Raw genomic sequence first — 19,124 nt, 5'->3', positions numbered from 1 at the left:
ATTTGCCATTAGCAAATATAACTCATATATAGCATTATAGAAACATAGAAAGTCATGTACAGGTACTCCAGCTTCCCCCCATAGTCTAAAAACATGCATGTTTGTCTGTCTGTCTGCGTTGCCCCTGTGACAGACTGGCAACCTGCCCAGGTTTACCCTAAGCCACCTGGGAAGGCTCCAGCTGGCTGCAAAAATTAATTTAACTTATATTTTTATAGGGATAAGTATGTTACGTGAACTGTGCCACATTGAATGGCATTTATAGCCTTAACTAGTTTTGCAAAAATATCAATAACATAAAAAGAAAATGATTTCCATAACAGCCACTCACATCTTCCAGTAGATGACAATCCATAAATAATCATTACTTTTCATATGGATTTATTTCTCTTTTATTATTTTAGCCGTCATCTTCAAATTGAATCATGTTATCTTCATATCTTATTTACTTTTGCTCTTGTATCGCTCTGTCATCATTTTTTAGGTTATGAACACCAGACTGTAGTGGTGTAAGTTTGAATTGTGCTGTTTTGATTTCATTTTTTAAACTTTGCTTTAATTTCCCCGCACAACGTCTGTGTGTACAAAAGTTCTTTCTATATGAAACTGCCTGGCCTTATATTTGAATAACAGTTGTTTTTGTTTATTTCACATAAATGAGAAAAATAAAAATTTCATTTGAATATTACAAGTTCAGTCATCTTTCTTTAGTGCAAACACACACATATACCCTGGAAACTAGCCTTTCCAGAAGCCTCTTAAAAATATCTCTGTTGGGAGGCTAAAGTACTTGAAGAATCTCCACAACATGTCAGAGATCAGTCTCTGTGACTGGTTATCTAGTTTTCTTTTAGTGTATCTTTGTTAATGGGGCACTGCAAACACAGAGAGGTTCCTGGCACCACTGAGTCTAGACTAGGATCCCTCCCTGCTCTTTCCCTTTTCTTTCTCCTCATGCCCTAATTACCTGCTAAGCCCACCGAGAACACTTTAATATTCATAGAGAATAGTGGATCTGCATATCAGGCTGGAGAATTAGGCCCCAGTGTTTCATTTGCCACCTACATGTGCTTCATTTGATATGCGAGCAGTAAGCCTAACACAAAGCCTAATATTCTCACTGAGGTCTTTCATCGTGGTAGAGTTAATAAACTCTGGGCTAAAAGGGTTTGGGATGAAAGGGTTAGCACCGCTGTGCTGATTATTCACTCATTACATGTGAGTAAACAACATCAGAGCTAATGTGGATTAAGAGAAGGAAGATCCTCTTTATCACCGGCCTGGGAGGGAAGAAGACAGTTGACAGCCGGGGAAAATCTGCAGAAGTTCAAAATGAAAAAGAAATTAATGAATAAAATGTGAATACAGAGTTGAAGCAAGTCCTGTCAAAAGAAAAATTATATATATATATACATATACATATATATATAGCACCTTTGTGTGCTTGTGCTAAAAAAGTAATTTGTATGTAACAAGAGCACTGGACCAGCTGGTAGTTCATTCGATATGTAACAGAAACACATGAATGAATAATAAAACATATATAAATCCAAACATATATAAATGCAACGTTTCTCCCACTGAAAATGCTACGTCCAGATGAACAGAATCAACTTTTGGAGATTTACTTAACTGGATGACTGAGCATGCATCAAGACATAAATGCAATGTTGTTTTTAACGGTGACTCGTGGCACAGGGTCAAAGGTCACTGTAGTCTTTAGTTGCTTACACTATGTCCCTTGTCTTTTCCTCAATAACAAATAAAAATTCATGAGGACTTAGAGAAAAAAAGGTCAGCCCCAATCAACAGAAATTTAAAATGCTTAATGTAACGTGCTGTAATGAAATTGCACTGTTCTGAGGGTGAACTGTAAAAAGTACATCTAAAATTTAAGGTTGCAACTGTGCCAACATTATCTTCACATGTGCATTTGCCGGTATGTGTGTGTTTTTACAGACTCTGTATGCAATTTTACTTGTGCCAACCTGTAGTGCTTCCCCTCTTTTGAATGTTGTCATTATGAACGTTGTCCTGAAGTGTTTTTGTCTTGTCTTTGTTATTTGATTACTGAGTCACTGATTTCATCACCACCATGGCCACCACGTAGATTTTGTTTCAATGGAACTTTTCAAAAATTCAATGAAATCTTCTACACGAAATCCCAAGTATTGTGCTATATTCCACAACAATAAGGACAGGATAGGATTCATAACACAAAACTACAAACTGAAATTTAAAGATCATTGTTTTATCATGTTAATAACTGAACTGAACTGAACTGAACGGTCTGTCAGTATAGTTTTGCTACAACTAAAGTACAGTTGTACAATTGTTCTACAAAGAAAAGAAAACAGAAGGCATGTAAACATAATTTTGGCACTAATTTATTATGCACCTGTCTGTACTTATTGTGTTGGTGAATGAGGAAAAATATTATCCAGAGAAATCATAAATATATAACAGTGGTATAACCAGTTGTTACAGCGTCACGGAAGTCCTCTCCCGGACTTATTCCTTCTTCCAGCTGTGGACTTTAATGTCTCTCATTTCAGTATAGCTCAGAAACTTTATTTCTAAGCAGATATGATCACATTAATATAGCATTCATAGTTTACCCAGTTTTTGGGAGTTCGAAATATATCCACACTTCAGCGAATGATAAAATAAGATGGAAAACACAACAGTAATTTATGTGAAACACTACAACTCCTGCCAGTGATGTTGTGATGGTGTCTTGCTTTGGATTGTGGGATGGCATTATTCGCTTTTCTTCTGGAATGAATAAATACCGACACTCTGTTCATCTAGATCAGATGTCCAACTCATATTGTGGCTGTCACTTTGATACTTTATTGTTCCCTCATTAGGAACCTTCTTAAGCACAAAAGACTGCAATGTTTAAGTGAGCTGACTAGCTTAGTGTCTCCTAAAACCCTTTGAAGCTTAATTAATTTAAAAAAATCAAATCAAGTTTCAAAATAACCAAAGTTGACCAAGTTCTCAAACACATTATTCAATAGGCAACATCAGAAATATGTACAAAACAAAAAACATTCAAATGTAAATATAAAAAAAAGTGTTTTCTTTGAATTAAGGTGGCTGTTTTTCTTGGGGAAGTTTGTTGGTGGGTGCTGTGCGAAACGGGTTCGCACTTCCTAGACATAGGTTTCACCTCTGCTGCAGAAAAGGAGACAAATGTGACGCGCTGGTTTGTGGGAACACTGCTCAGGACTCAGATCCATGGTTCATGAGTGAAAACAAACCCACCAATGGGCAATTAGTGAAGGGATGTGATTGCGTGAATATTATGTGTTTGTAGTTATAGGTGTTATTGAGCATAATTAAGATGAATTTCAGATATATACTGCACAGCAACATGAAAAAAAATATCCACAATAATATCATACCTGTTTTTATTGTCTTGGCATTACTTCTTGACGATCCACAGTTTTACCTTCCAGAAGCACTGAGTACTGCTGCTGTCCAAACAGCTCAAGGTGCAAAATCCTCACACCTCACAGCTGCCCAGACACACTTCTTCCAGCCTGACCTCTGTTACCACATGCCAGAACTAAAAACAGTTAGTAATACACACAACAGCTACATCATCAGCATTTTTTTTAAAGTAGGATCATATTTTGAATGGTCATTCAGTGAGCATCCATGAAGCAGAAATGCTGCAAGTGAACATTTTTCCTTTTGTGGAGAAATTGAGATGCGCTTTTGGTAACATACACATTTGCTGCTTCCAATCGGTGCCTTTGGGTTTTTTAATAAAATTCTAAGATTCAAAGAAGAACTTGTGACCCAGGTACAACCCCAGTCGTGCCAGGGTCATGTTCCCAGGCTGTGGGAGCATATAGTGTGAACCTGTAGAGTTTATAATGACCACGCAAGTTGCCAGGTTACACCTTGTGCTGAAGCATGCCAGATTCCCATGGGACCCCCTAGCCTAGGTGTCATCTGTGGTCCCAGAGTTTCTCAGGACCAGAGGTGGCTGTCAGAGGTGCAACCTCACACCTCCCACCACATATATGGAGCAGCCTCCATGTACCTCCTCAGTATCCTCTGCCTGCCTTACCAGCAACATACTAACAGCTGACTTCTCAAAGAAGAGCCTACAGCAGCCACAATGGAGGTATCCTACTTTTCTCCTCTCCCACTCCAGGAGAACTCTTTCCTCTTTGACTGCGAATCTCTGTTAGAAAAATCTCTGGCTTCTGATCCTGCCTCAGACGCTGGTTACAGCAGCACTGGCAACAGCCTGTCTCCTACTTCCTCTGTGGACTCCTTCTGCTTCTCCCCTACTTCCCTCCTAACATTTGGAAGTGAACAAGATCCCTTGGACTGCTTAATCTTTAATACCCCTGCAGCACCTCATCTCACTCACCAGACTCCACTCTGCTCCAAATCCTCTTCTGCAACAAAGAAGTCCAGATCCAGGTACCCGGGTAAAAAGCGCCAGACTGCCAGCGAGAGGGAGAAGCTGAGGATGAGGGATTTGACCAAGGCTCTGCATCACCTCAGATCATACCTCCCACATTCAGTGGCACCAGCCAGCCAGACTCTGACCAAGATTGAGATTCTGCGCCTCACCATTCGCTACATCTCTTTCCTGTCAGCCCAACTGGGCCTCAGCGAGGAAGTGCTGGAGCAGAAGAAATCCTCAAACTCAGTGGAGCATACCCAAACCTTCAACAATTTCCTGGGTCAGCCAGCAGCCAGTTACAGTCCCGAAGAGCCAAGCTGTAACACCATGAGCAAAGCCCAGCAGCCCTTTCTGCAGAATTCATATCAGGTATGTTAATATAATAAACATAACATATATTATTGAAAAAATATTTTCTATAAAGATTTGCAGCACAATTTTTGATTACATTCCAAAATGTTAAAGCTAAATGAGTTTCTAATAAAAAAAAAACTGTCTTCTGTTGTCAGGTTCCAGGTGGAGTTTGCTTGAATAGCGAGCAGTACTGGATGCTACAGCAACAAAACCAAAATGTCACCTTCTCTGGACTGTGTTGAGAGATGTGGTGATCAATCCACTGAACCCTTTTCATTGCAACAATGACAAGATTTATGCACAAAACCTCTGTTTTTCTTTTGTTAATTTTAACAAAATATGTATTCTAACGTTTTATTTTTGTATATAGATCTTTGTATTTATTGAACTTTCATATTGTGAGCAGAATAAACATTATTTATCAAATTAATCCTTGCTTCTTGGCTTATTGGTGCATTTACTTTTGGCATCATGAATGATGTAGACTTGTAGCTTGCCTGCCACTTCCTTCCTAAACAAACACTGCAGCTGCAGGACAATGAGGTGCTAAACAAGGAGCACATCCCCTCTAAAGTCTTTAAGGAAAGACCCCCACTGAGAGAAATGACAGCTGAACTAGAACCAGTCAGTCAGCACCCTTTAACATCCTGTGTAAACATTACTTGATGGCTGAGATCCTTTTTTAAAAAATTAATTAATTAATCAATGTTTGGGTCTGATATAATTTCAGACTTGACTGTTAAACAGACTGAGCGTGTCTCATTGGGATGCTTTATTTATACAATTTTGCCCCATCACACTTGTAAGTTGATGCTTCACAGTGTGATCTATGATGCTGAACAGATGTCTGGAGCAAAGAACAACCAAAACTTTTCAAACATTCATTTCCAGTGTGGCATTTTGCAGACAAACTGACTCTTTTATCTACCCTCAGAATTACAAAAAGTAACAAATTAAGACTTCAAAACATTTTTTCTATGTACTTACATCTGCCTAATATTTAAAAATGGGGACGACAAGCTAACCCTATAACATATTAAAAGTTAACGTGCCAACACACACAAAAACAAAGAGAATTAATCAAATCCTTTTTTATTCTTAAAAAGCCTTTTTTAATCAAAAATTTACAATTAAAAAAATCTCCAATACATTTAAAATATACATATTTCAAAAATACATTTGCTTTCAGCAAAGTTAAAGATTTGAACATTTTCGACATTTAAAAAGTGAAAACTGTGTTTCAGTTATCAAACTGTCCCTGAGATTTCATTGGTGAACCAGTCAAACACTAGTTTCTTATTCAGAGCCAACCAGTCCATGTTGGCCTTGGTTCTCTCAAGCGCCTGCTCAAGAGATGAGGCAGCTGAGCCAAGTTGGTTTATGTTGTCTTCTTTAAACTGCAGCAGCTATAGAGGAAGAATGTGAAAAAACGGACATTTAAAACTGACACTAATTTGCTGTAATTGTAGCAATGTTAGCAAGTATTTAATTTTATCTGAAAATATGGAGGTGAAAAGAAAATGTACCTGCTTATACTCAAACTCAGAGGAGAAACGTTTGGTCACTCCATTAATAAGTCTTCCAAAGGACATTGATCCTCCACCATAGCTGAAGAAAAGGCAAACATTAGAGGGCTTTTATCAGTATGCAAACAGCTACGTATGACAACAGCTCTTTGGCTGTGCACGTTCATCCCAATATGCCTCCAGAATCAAGGAAATATCCATTTTTAATTTGTATTGCCAAATATTGTGCGTATCACATGAAATGTCATATGCATTTGCACTACTAGAAACTAGTGCAACTACAATTAAAGCGCTTTAACATGGTCCTTTGTCAGGTAAGTCCTGGAAAAGTTCAGGGATGCAATGCATGTGGGAAACTGGCTATGCTATGTAAAGCAGGGATAGCTCAGTAGGCAAAGTGGTCGCCCCATTAATGGAAGGATGGGGGGTCAAATCTACAGAATGGCTACCCTGAGGTACCCCTGAGCAAGGTACCGTCCCTACACACTGCTCCCCGGGTGCTGGATTGGTGGCTGTCCACTGCTTCACTGAGTGAATGGGTTAAATGCAGAGAGTAATTTCCTTACAGAGGATTACTAAAATATGCATAGTATTGTACATATTATTATTAAATAAGGAGAAAACTCACTTATTGAAAATGTGATCCCAGTTGGCTCTAATAAAGTCCCAAGCCAGGGGCTGTCCAATTGGATTACCGGCAATGTAATTGATGGTGAAGGTGGCATCCTGCTTACGGATCATCTCTGGGACCAGACAGTATTCCAGATACCTAAAAGATCATTTACATAATAATATGGATTAATAAAATATTCTGACTCTGATTCTGATTCTGATAAAACACAATTACAGTGAGGCTGAAAGACAAAATGCATCATCAAAGGTGTTGTAAAAGTCACTCAGACCAGTCTGTAAAATGTTATATTACCTAAGAAGTACCAAATGAAAGGGCAGAGCGTTACCCAGCTGCTATTGCAACTGACCTGTTCAGCAGCCAGGGCTGTTTGGTGCAGGACAGAGCATACAAAAGTTTTTCAGCCTCCGAGGCAATGGTAGCATTCCTATACATTCCCCAGGCAAAGTCCCACTCCACCACTCCTCCTTCAGCAATTGCACTGCAGTACACTGTGGTCCTCAAGTTGGGGCTAATCCTGGATGGTTTGAACAAGACAGGAAAAAAGGTGATGACAATCACTGCCCAAAACAGAATCATACATGTCAGATCAGAGCTAAAATGTTTGGGAAATGTATATCTAATAAAAGTTAAAGTATGGTAGTGAATACCTATAGTGTAGGCAAACATATGAAGTAAGAATATATGATTATACAAGAAGCAAAGGGGATGAATATAAGTAATAATTGTTGTTTAACGTACTTGTTATTATCAGGGTTGTCCATCCACTCTTTGAACCACGCTGTTGTCAGTTCCTTACAACCCTCCACTCCTGTGCTGCAGCCCCAGGAGAGTGCGTTCACCTGATTGTACCTGGATGTAAGCGAGTCAGGAGAATGCAAACATTAATGACGCTATCCATTAAGACGAGGCATAGCCAAAGACACATGGCTCAAAATGTATTTCACATTTCTGAATGCTAGAAGTGTGGAGCATGCAAAGTGTTTAACTGACTGCATTCAGGGCTCTGCGAGTACCCAAAAGTACTGTAGTACTCATAATGGAGTGTGGAGTGCTGCACATTTCACACTCTCAGTGGATGTTAACCTTGCTATGTGGCAAAAGAGAATTCAGGGACCACCAACCAGTGTCTAGACACCAGGAGGAGTAAAAGTTGTCAAGGTCATGCTAACCAGGTAGCTTTCAGCAGCAGAGACAATGTGAGTTTGTAGCCACACTAGCAGATATACTCTGCAGAAAAGCAGATAAGCTCTTTCTTCAGTCTCCTTTTTTCACTCACTATAAGTTTATACACCTCTCTGTATTTAATCATTTGTTATTATTAATCTCTTGCTCTCTTCCACAGCATGTCTTTTGTCCTGTCTTCCTTCCCTCACCCGGCCTGAGCCTTGTTCTATGGCAGGTTTCTTCCTTCCCACAGTTGCCAAAGCATTTCATCATGGTGGGGGGTTTACATGATTGCTGGGGTTTTTTCTGTTGTATTACTGTTGGGTCTACCTTACAATATAAAGTGCCTTGAGGAGACCGTTATTGTTGTGATTTGACGCTGTTTAAATAAAACTGAATCGAATTGAACTGAAGCTAAATGCTATCTGGCAGTGCTAATACGCAGAATGTCTTTAACACATTCACATCACATGGTTTATTATATCATCATGCTAATATGTGCTAATTAACAATATAAGTTCAGTATAGCTGATTTGATTTCCTTTTGGGTCACCAAGAAAAATGATCTGATAATGCTAAAAAGATCATTGCAGCACTAATAGCTCAAGTTAATGGAAATCATTGAGGACACACAAAGCGAACTTGATGATAACTGACCAGATTAGGTTAGCTTATAGAAATGCAGTGGTGGGAGAGAAAGGGAAGAATTATGTGCAGACTTGATCAATGATTGTTGTGAACACTTTCAAGAGATATGTGAAATACTGTGTCTTACATGACATTGACGGCACATTCTTTGCAAACTGCAGGCTTTTGCAACTGGGATAATAAGGTTTATCTAGCCTACAATGTAATTGTCATTCATGGCATTTATAACATGTTCAAAAGAGTAAAAAAGACAGGCAGCAGGTTAACATCCTTACTGGTCGGTGTGCTTTTCAGGGATCTTTGTCCAGTTGGCAGTGAGATCTTTGAAGTGTTTAAATAGAGGGGTGACCTTTTTATTTATGTAACCCTGAGGAATGAAGATGAAACAGTTTGTTTACTGTGCAGAAAAAATGATCTACGTTTGATTGCCACTGACTCTTCTACTTCTATGATTAACTTACACGATTAATCTCAAATCATCATTGTTCCAAAAACTTGTTTGGATTAATTTATTGATGATGTACTGATGATGATGAGCCTTAAAGTTTTCCTACAAACCTGCATGGGTCCGTACACTTCGCTGCGGTCAAACATGAGGACGAAGTAGTCCAAGTTGCGAGTGGCCGTCTGCCAGGGCATGTACTCCAATTCCGCGTTGAGGAACCTCGTAGTGCTCAGAGCCAGAGTTGTGCTGACTATCTTCGCCCTAAAAATAACCCATACAGCTGTTCAGTTGTTTATTTCAGTATTTAGCAGTACTGCTAAAAATAAAATAAAATCAAAAAGCATGGCCTCACCTTGCCAGGTTAAATGCATCGTCAATAATCTGAGCGCGGTTGATCACTGGAATAGCCTAAAAGGCACATTAAAAAATTAGTTTGGAGGCAATCGTAGCTATTACGAGATGACGCAGAGGTATTCTAGGTGTTATACCTGATGTTGGGTGCTCAGCTTGGTGAGGATACGGTCCCAGTTTTCAGAATCATAATTTACTCTATAAAAGCCCTTCATGTCTATGTTGGCTATCAACCATTCACTAGCACCAATCGTCATGTCTGGGTTTGTTGCTGTTTGGGTGAAGATTAAAAACGAATTAATCGTTTTAATTTATCTTTGCCAAACTACAGTGACCCGAAACACAGTAAATCTTACCTTCTTTGGTAAGAAGCCAGTACTGATCTTTAGCTGCACCAGTCTTAATCCAGGTAATAGGGACAAACCACTCATAACTGGAGCCACATCAGCCAGACACACATGTAAGTAAATAAGGTGAGAGAAGAGAGCGGGTGATTTTAACATGACATGATCAGAACATGTTAAAAAATGTGCTCATGAAACATGAAAAAAAGGATCATACTTGAACTCTGAAGGTACGTCCACCACAGAATCTGGGTTCAACAGGAAGTGCTTCTGAGAGATTTTTCCAGTACTGGTGTCGATGGTGACCACTGGGAATCCCATCTGTAGGATCCACCGGTTCATAATCACTTCCACAGAGTGGGGCAGCTGTATGCCAGCATTATCCACTGCCTGATAACAAGAACAACCGAATTAATATAATAGTATAACAATCTGTGTGTCAGCTCCTTTTCACATTTCAGTATGGTCAGTAACAAAGAATATTTTTGATATTTTTTTCAAGTATAAGTCATCATCGTTTATTTATTTATTATCGTAAATGATGAAGTCATCGCACTTTTAAATTGCTCATCTCATACTCTGCAGTGATCTTTGTGTTGCAGTCACTAGTTCAGCATTTTTTTAAGTACATTTAAACTGGGTGGAAAGCTATAATATAGTAGAAACATTAATGTTATTTATACAGAAATGGAAGGAGGCCATTCACGTTCTGAAACACGGTCTGAAACAATTTGTTTTCTCTCTCATTTGGACCCATTATACTCGCAACGCACAAGCCTCATTTTGGAGTTTTTTTTGGCTGTGCACCTCTCAGTTTTTGTAATCTGACTTCTTCTTCACTACCATCAGCTCCACACGAAACCTGTTATTCAGGCAAATACTGCAGCAGTACAGCCAGTTTGGCAGATTTTTGCCTTTCCCTCAAAACACTCCAAAGACATTTGTATCTTGTCCTCTTTTCAAACAAGGAACCTTTCCATAGGCAGATGTATAAACCACCACAGAGATGTGGCACCCTCAATGTTCATGCACAGCACGACTGATATGGTGGGTTAATGGACCCTTAAGGATACCCTGCCTTTGAACTCACTCTGTTCTGATGGGTTACCCCACACAATCCAAAGTTTTGATTAAGACATTGTTGGGTTGTCTGTACTCTGAGTGTGCCTGAAATAACCTCATTAACATTCAGAAGTAAGACAAGAAAAAACGGACTGAAGTGGAGCGTTTAAAGCAATCTGAAGCCAGATCTTTCAGCTTAGTTGGATTAGTTGTTCATACATGGACCTCTTTCTTTAAAACGTGGCCATGTTTAAAATCAACATTCTCCTGTTTTAACAGAAATGTAAAAGAAAAAGCAGTATGCATGTTTGTTGCTGGAATAAAAAACCCTGCAAGAACCTACAAACTCTAGACAGAAGGTTTCTGACTGGGTTAGAACCGAGGACCCACTTGTGATGAGGCAACAGTGCTAACACTGAGCCATGCTCCCTATAGTCCCACTCACTACAATACCCATAGTTCTTGGCTCCATCACACAATTTGCTTCAGAGGATAATTGATCCAGTTATATTAGGACATATGAGGAAACATCTTGCTGTTGTTATTCTTTTAATAGTCTTAACATAAATTAATAATAAAATAAATATAATAAGACATTTTCCTTTTTAAATCATATTTTCACATTTAAATAATAATAAATAAATAAATAAATAAATAAACCAACAAATGAATGAATACATTTTAAAAAATACATTTTTTTTAAGTGTTACAAACTTACCGTTTGCAGGTTCTTCCACAGGTCTTGGTAGACTGTGTTTTTATATTTGAACTCTTCTAAATACATCTGTAGACAAATTATGAATGACTTAGATTGATGCATGTCAATAAAATGCTGATATGAGCACATTAACATTTCTCCTGATTTGTGGACAGAACCTTATAAGTTGAATTAACAGTACTCACACTGAGTCCATTTGAAAAGACCTCCTCGGTGATGAAGCTGGAGAGCATCCTGAGAACTGCAGCTCCCTGTGAAGAAACATATCAGCTGTTAAAAGAACTACCAAAAAAGTCCAGTTATGCTCATTTTTAAACTCTTGGGAAAGAATCTGCCATTATACCCTTGATTGGAGTACTTTTTTGTACATTAACGATTTAAGTTGTGATCCTCTAGTGATAGCTATGTAGCTATTGATTATATGTCGATGCACATGGAAGTAGATTTGTATATGTAAGTAACAGTCAAATCAAATCAAATACGACTATAGTAGTCATCTTCAGGTCCAGTAATTGAACCCATATTTCTGAAAGTGAAGTTCCTAATGAAGTTGTCCTAACAACACACTGGGTCAGTAACTTGATTAGCGGAGCTTGAAGAATACAACACACTGGGTTACTGTAGTTTAGTTCTGTTGTAAATTACACTGCACCTTGCTGTATGTGATGGAGTCAAACAGTGCATTTATGTCCTCTGGTCTCATGACGTCCGCCTCTTTGGATGAGAGGGGATGGGAAGAGGCCAAAGCGTCCACAGCCATCACACCAATGATCTCGTTCAAAACTATTAAATCGCTCTGGAAAAGACATGGAGAAATATTTGTACTGTGTTCCAACCAGACGCATTATTAAATTTTAAATTGACCTCTGCGTAAAACTACAACAACAACAACAACAACAAAAAACTCACCATATTCCAGTCTGGCTCTGTGTAGTTGGCTCCAAGATAAGAAACGTAGGTGGCAAATCCCTCATTAAGCCACAAGTCATTCCACCACCTCGTGGTCACTAAGTTTCCAAACCACTGTGAGGACAAAGCTTCATGTCACTGTATTGGTTTGTAAACATATTTTAGTCTTACCATATTTACAGTTAAGGTTTGTTAGGTACCATATGAGCCAGCTCGTGGGAGATGACTGTTGCCACCCACTCTTTATCTCCGTTAGATGACACTGCAGGATTGTATAAGAGCGCAGTCTCTCTGTAGGTGATCAGACCCCAGTTCTCCATGGCTCCAGCACTGAAGTCAGGCAGAGCGATCTGGTCTGAAATTTATCAAAGATGTCATTTTTGGATTATATATGGTCCTTTTTGTTGTTGTTTTCCTAGGTATTTGTTGTTCTCACCTGACTTTTTAAGGGGGTAGGGAATTTTGTAGTACTTCTCAAAGAAAGACAGTATGGGTCCAGTCTTCTCCAGAGCATATGCACCCTGGCCCTCATCTATAGCCTTCCTGCGAGCCCAGATCCTGATCTGAAAAAGGGAAAACAGCTGTATTAACCAGACAGAAGGAAATGCATGTGGACCTGAGAGCTGAAGTGAGCTCTGAGTCCAGCAGAGGGCAGCAAACAATCACTGTGACCAGCAGAGAGGGAAAACAGCCGCTCTCGTGATGTAAAAAAAAATCCATTACATTAAAGGCCAGGTTTAGGTGAAAATAACTGAGTATTGCTGTGATTATTTTCAGTTTAATACATTTCTTCCAAGAACTAATGCAGCAATTATTCTCTCTGAAAATAGCACCTATTATCTCTGATAGTTTACTTCAACATCCATGATTTATCCATTTCAGCCTGTGCACCAGAATCCAGAGCAGAAATGAGCATTGCATATATTTTAAAATCTTTTATATGAGGCCTCACTGCTCTAATTTTAATTCAAACTATCATGAGCACAGATCAACTTGAATTATCGGGCCTAACATAGACCAGAGATAGTAGTTTATTTATTTATTTTAATCTATTTAAAAGGAACCAAAAATATTAAATAATATGTTGCCATTAGTTTCTGTGATTCTAACTGAAAGCTTTAGTAAATACTCACCAAAACCTCTGCACCTAGATCTGACTGAATGAATCCAAAGTCACACACAACAAAAGCCAGCAGGTAGGTTGACATAATCTCTGTGGGTCCAAAGCTTGTCTGGATTAAATTCAAACCATCCGGAGTGGTGATGTTTATAGGTTCTGTTTTGGGGTCAGAGACAGCTCCGTATTAATGATAAATGAGGAAAACAGAGGAAAATAGACAAAATGTAATTGAGATTAATTTAAAGTCGTCACACGGGGGCAGTTGATACGTTAAATGTTGCTCTGAACACTAAACAAGAATAGAACTTGCCATAGTTCATGGAGTTAGACAGAGCCACAGTCCCGTGAGGGTGAATGAGAGTCATGTGGAAGACGGCTTTCATAGCTGGTTCATCGAAGCAGGGGAAGGCTTTCCTCGCGTCCGTCGGCTGCATTTGAGTCGTGGCCAAAATTCTGATAATGGAAGAAGAGAGAACGTAATAATTACATCCACATAATCGAGTCAGGTGTTGAATTCTTTTTGACGTACTTGATTTTCTTTAAATGGAAAGTTTAAAACAAACTTGACCGTGACTTTCATTAAATCCTTATCAAGATGAGTGTTTTGTATTTTAAATCCTACACATATCAGCTTTAATTACAGAGGTCCAAAAGCAAAACTTGGTTTTGTATTGAGTTCTTATTTGACTTCATTTCATAATATTAGTGGTTTTGTTAAAACTACATTGGTTGATGTCCATGAATCATAGCCTGGCTGTGAAGGTGCTTGCATTTAGGCTCCAAGTGATCATATACAATACATACGGTTTTGTTTTTTGTTTTTTTTTGTTTTTCACTTTAATAAATATATATTTAAATTACCATAAAGTGATTGTGATTACACAATTAAATCTTTACATTTTTAAAATGATTAAAAATGAAAACATACAGTGGTTTGATTTAAAGTAAAGTTATTCTAAATGTATTAATTCATGCATTTACTTTTAAACTAGTGCACATCTGATATTTCATTAATGGTGGGAGAACAGTTAAAATTAAGGAGTGGCTATTAGGTAATACTTAGATGCAACAGTCTTAAATTTGGGAATGAGGCAACTTGTTAGACATTACAAATTAATTTGTGAGCTTTTAGCTGTTTCCCCATGTTTACAATCTTAGTTTAACATTCTGTCATTTAAATTTTAGAAAGAGCAGAGGACTTGTCCAACTTGCAACACTTTGCTCATTTGAATCATGTCATGAACTTAAGCTTAATAAAAAAAGAAGTTCATACTTTCGCACGCCGTCTTCATAATATTCACTCCTGTAGAATCCTCCCAGGTCATCAGCCAGCTCTCCGACAAACTCTGTGAAGAGCTCATAAGTGCTGCCGGCCTGCATAGGGCTGCTAAGCTGGATCACCAGATACTGAGTAGGAACCTCCAGCCAACTCTTTTTCAGCTGGGGTGCAGAGGCTCCATCCACAGCTTTCAGCTGTGCGTGGTATCCGTCAAACATTGTGAAGTTCAGCTTGTTGGAGTGGATGAGAATGAGGTCAGTCTCGTTCACGCATGTGAACAGCACCGTGGAGTATCCGCTGAAGATGTAGAGGCCATCAGGGTTGGGAGTCAGCCGGGGCCACAGGGTCACATTGTATGAGATAGGAGACAATGAATCTGGAAGTCTGTAGTGCTGCCAGGGCTCTTTTGGGGTGGAGGGTGTGGTGGTCTGGGTGCCAGGTCCAGCAGTCGTTCCAGTCGTTGCAGTCGCCGGAGTCTCTTGATTCTTTGATTTCTCCTGAGCATAAACAACTGAGAGGGCTATGATGGTGGCCACAGCACTGATGGCTACAACCACGCAGACCACTGCCACCACTTTGCTGATGAAGAAGCCTTTACCCATGTCTTCACCAGAGAAGAAGAGAAAGACAGAAATTAGGGAATGATTGTAATTTATATCCTACCTTGCTGGATTCAAAGTTAATGATTCATTTCCTGGGCGGAGAAAATGTCCTGAAGTCAGAAATGTTGAGTTGTAAAAAGTTCCAGCGATAAGAGTAAGCTCTACTAATCTTTAAACTTTTTATCTGCATAAAGGCTCTGAACAAAGGCCCTCTGTAGAAACTGGCCTGTTTCGTCTCTGTGTGTTGTAAACTATGTGGTGGGAGATCTGCGGCAGAGCCTCCTATGTGTCTGTCTGCATATGTGTCTGTGCATAATTTTCAAACGTCAAGTCAAGAAGCCAAAATTACATAATGAAATAGGCTAAGTATGGGTTTACACAAGGCCATAAACTTTTATTTTTTCCCAAGATGCTGTGAAAAATCTAAATTTACTCCAGCTAAGTGACTGGAGATGTTAAAAAAGAGAGAAATTGTAGGGTTAGAAATGAAAACACATGCCTTTTAGATTAGTTCAACAGTATATTGTTGAATTTCTGGATTTAGGTCAACAAGGAGAAGGAGAAAAGCAAAAATGAGTGTCACTTAAACAGAAAGCATAGGTATACTGTTGGCAACGTCACTTCAGCGTAAGTGAGTCATGTATCTTTAAAAGTTTACTGTAATAATGAGATGTGGTTTATGAGTCAGTCAGTGCTGAGAAGCAGCTCAGCACCACCGTAGTTACTACATCACCCACGCCACACCCAGGATGCATTCATTCAGGTTGTTTTGCCACCAGCACAGGGTGATGCATTGCAAAGCAAAATAGTACTGTGATCACATTACATTTCTCTGTAATACATTAGCTATTATGATATCATATTACATCTACAAAAATCTTAGTAGTCACATCTGAGCTGCTTCAGATCCATGTGACTAATGTGTCACATGGGTCTGTTTCTAATGGCCTAACAACGCAGGAGTCAGAATAAAGGCTTACAGAAACGGTATTGGGGTAGCTGGTCCCCATCTGAAAATATTCACTATTCATTGAGGCACAACTTTATTTTTATTCCATGTTATTTGGCGGCTGTAGAGCAGGCATATGCCACACAGTTCTTTTCATAACTGCTGCATATTATACAGCATTTGTGTTTATTCCACAACGGTTTTGTAATGTTTTCCCGTATGTCCTCAAAAAGGCAAAACTCTGCATTCCAGTAGCACTGCATGAGAAGTCCAGCTGCATGTTTATTTAACTTGAGCGATTTTCAATTTTTTCTTACTTATTATCACCAAATCCCATAAGTTTCACAACCAGAAAGTTGTTTCTGGAAAGTGAGAGTGTAATCATTTTTCTTCTCTGTCACTGTTTTTTAATAAACTGGTTCCCATATGTTCAAATATTATCCATTGTAACTGTGAATCAAGGGAGCTTAACATATTTATTGCAATTCATTGTTGGTTTTGGCCTTTTAGTGATATTTGTCAGCTGGAAAATGTTGTGGTTTTATCTGCAAAGGATGGCAACGTGCTGTCACCATCCAATGAGGCAGATCAAATTCACACAGTGGCCTCTGTTTAGGGTAGATTCATAATCATATTGTGGACATAATATACATTTATATTATCCAGCCCCCTCTGCACTGAGCAACACGAAGCAAAATAATCTTTTTTTCTTAAAAGATTCACTATTTTTAATCTGAAACACATAACAGGACCAAAATCTTACATGTATACAGGATTATATTTAGCAGCTACCCATGCATTCAAAACAATTCATGAGTTTTTCAGGCTATTTTCCCTAAATTAGTGTTTTTCTCACACCAGTCAAGGATCTCCAGTTTACATGCATGAACCTAAAGTTCCATCTTGTCTAAAATATGAAAGTTGTACATACAGTGGCTTGTAAAAGTATTCGGCCCCCTTGAACTTTTCCACATTTTGTCACATTACAGCCACAAACATGAATCAGTTTTATTGGAATTCCACGTGAAAGACCAACACAAATTGGTGTACACGTGAGAAGAGGAACGAAAATCATACATGATTCCAAACATTTTTTACAAATAAATAACTGAAAAGTGGGGTGTGCGTAATTATTCAGCCCCCTTGAGTCAATACTTTGTAGAACCACCTTTTGGTGCAATTACAGCTACCAGACTTTTAGGGTATGTCTCTACCAGCTTTGCACATCTAGAGACTGAAATCCTTGCCCATTCTTCTTTGCAAAACAGCTCCAGCTCAGTCAGATTAGATGGACAGCGTTTGTGAACAGCAGTTTTCAGATCCTCGGACCTCTATTGGTCTTTCACGTGGAATTCCAATACAATTGATTTATCTTTGTGACTGTGACAAAATGTGGGAAAGTTCAAGGGGGCCGAATACTTTTGCAAGCCACTGTATCATTTAGAGCTGGATTTATATGAAATATGTTTCACTCACAAAAATATTTTCTGATTTATGTAGGAACAGAAAAAATGCTTTGACTCCAATATAACAGTAAACTGAAATGAGAGTTTTGTGCTTGTCTCTATACATTGCTTAAATAATTTTTCTGGAAAAGTATGCAAATCGTTGCAGTTAATGAGATAACTGTCCAATGTTTCTATGATGCAAAATAAATTGTTTAAATGTACATTTTATCTTTGATCTTTCTCCCTACCAAGTAGCAGACATATGTGGACATTGTTTTCCAGCCTCAGGCAGTGATAGACTTTAAAAAGAGGCCCTTTAACATTTAAAGTTTATTAAAAGTTGTCTTTTTGGGATTTTACAAAGACTTTAATTCAGTCCAGTTCAACTGATTATCAATCCTTTGGGCCTTGTTTACTCAGAGCGCAATTTTTTGTTGACTAGATGTGTGAAAAAAAATGTCAAGATAGTACAAACCCATCAAGACTAAAATGGGGTTAAATTTGGTTCAAAAACGTTCTGGTGGTCATCTAATGTGAAGTGTCCTTAAACTTTTAATATTTTAGACATGTTCTTCAAAGGTTTTTCATCTTTCACCTTTAAATATTTGGCAGCGTTCTCTTGATCATCTTATGAATGAGTTTTGCTGTGTGGGTGGTCTTAAGTGTGAGATCTAAAGTGATAACCCAAACACTACTCTCAACCCTCTCTTATGAAGAAAAGCGAAAAAGATCTTCTTTCTCTATCCTTCTTTTTCTATATAAAAGTAGTTTTTGCACTAAAACAAAAACATTTTTTGATGCATATCACTTCGGATAGTCTTGCTTTTTTCATACTTCACGGTTGAAATGGTTAAACAAAGTGCACGCGCGCACACACACACACACACACACACACACACACACACACACACACACACACACACATAAAAATGACTAAAAATACATTGTAACTCTAAACCTTCAGCTAGAAACACAAACAGTAGAACATTTTTCTTACCTTGAATTTACTTAGCATCAAGTCACTGGTTTCAGTTTCCTTTTCACCTGTGGATCCAACTATCTTGTTGTCCTCCAAACTTTGAGCAAAGCGGCTGCTTCACCAGAATAAATATGTCCTGTTATTTTGATGATAAAGGAAA

The 19,124-nt window shown here is 38.5% G+C and overlaps 2 protein-coding genes and 1 long non-coding RNA gene across 3 annotated transcripts; 1 reads left to right on the top strand and 2 right to left on the bottom strand.

Moving 5' to 3' along the window:
* Nucleotides 1–627: 627 nt before the first annotated feature.
* Nucleotides 628–3,851, bottom strand: LOC145429812 (uncharacterized). Its single transcript, XR_013910148.1, has 2 exons — nucleotides 3,411–3,851; nucleotides 628–1,317 (listed from the first exon to the last, which is right to left on the bottom strand). It is a non-coding gene; the product is annotated as an uncharacterized LOC145429812 (long non-coding RNA).
* Nucleotides 3,852–3,995: 144 nt separating this feature from the next.
* Nucleotides 3,996–5,216, top strand: mespaa (mesoderm posterior aa). Its single transcript, XM_026180481.2, has 2 exons — nucleotides 3,996–4,801; nucleotides 4,942–5,216. Exons 1-2 carry the CDS (start codon nucleotides 4,136–4,138, stop codon nucleotides 5,026–5,028), a joined length of 753 nt encoding a protein of 250 aa, XP_026036266.1. The 5' UTR covers nucleotides 3,996–4,135; the 3' UTR covers nucleotides 5,029–5,216.
* A 646-nt stretch (nucleotides 5,217–5,862) lies between these two features.
* On the bottom strand, nucleotides 5,863–19,124 carry LOC113026138 (aminopeptidase Ey-like). The gene is made up of 21 exons (XM_026174605.2): nucleotides 18,983–19,124; nucleotides 14,981–15,590; nucleotides 14,018–14,160; nucleotides 13,721–13,863; nucleotides 13,024–13,150; nucleotides 12,788–12,942; nucleotides 12,588–12,701; nucleotides 12,331–12,474; nucleotides 11,864–11,929; nucleotides 11,679–11,744; nucleotides 10,116–10,288; nucleotides 9,911–9,987; nucleotides 9,692–9,825; nucleotides 9,556–9,611; nucleotides 9,317–9,464; nucleotides 9,034–9,125; nucleotides 7,685–7,795; nucleotides 7,293–7,460; nucleotides 6,941–7,081; nucleotides 6,313–6,394; nucleotides 5,863–6,192 (listed from the first exon to the last, which is right to left on the bottom strand). The coding sequence occupies exons 2-21, from the start codon at nucleotides 15,586–15,588 to the stop codon at nucleotides 6,034–6,036; spliced, it is 2,907 nt and encodes a 968-aa protein (XP_026030390.1). The 5' UTR covers nucleotides 15,589–15,590; nucleotides 18,983–19,124; the 3' UTR covers nucleotides 5,863–6,033.

The sequence above is a fragment of the Astatotilapia calliptera genome, chromosome 1, assembly GCF_964374335.1.
Source record: "Astatotilapia calliptera chromosome 1, fAstCal68.1, whole genome shotgun sequence".
NCBI classification, from domain to species: domain Eukaryota; kingdom Metazoa; phylum Chordata; class Actinopteri; order Cichliformes; family Cichlidae; genus Astatotilapia; species Astatotilapia calliptera.
Note: the sequence above shows the minus strand (reverse complement) of the source record. Positions and strands in the feature narration are given on the sequence as shown.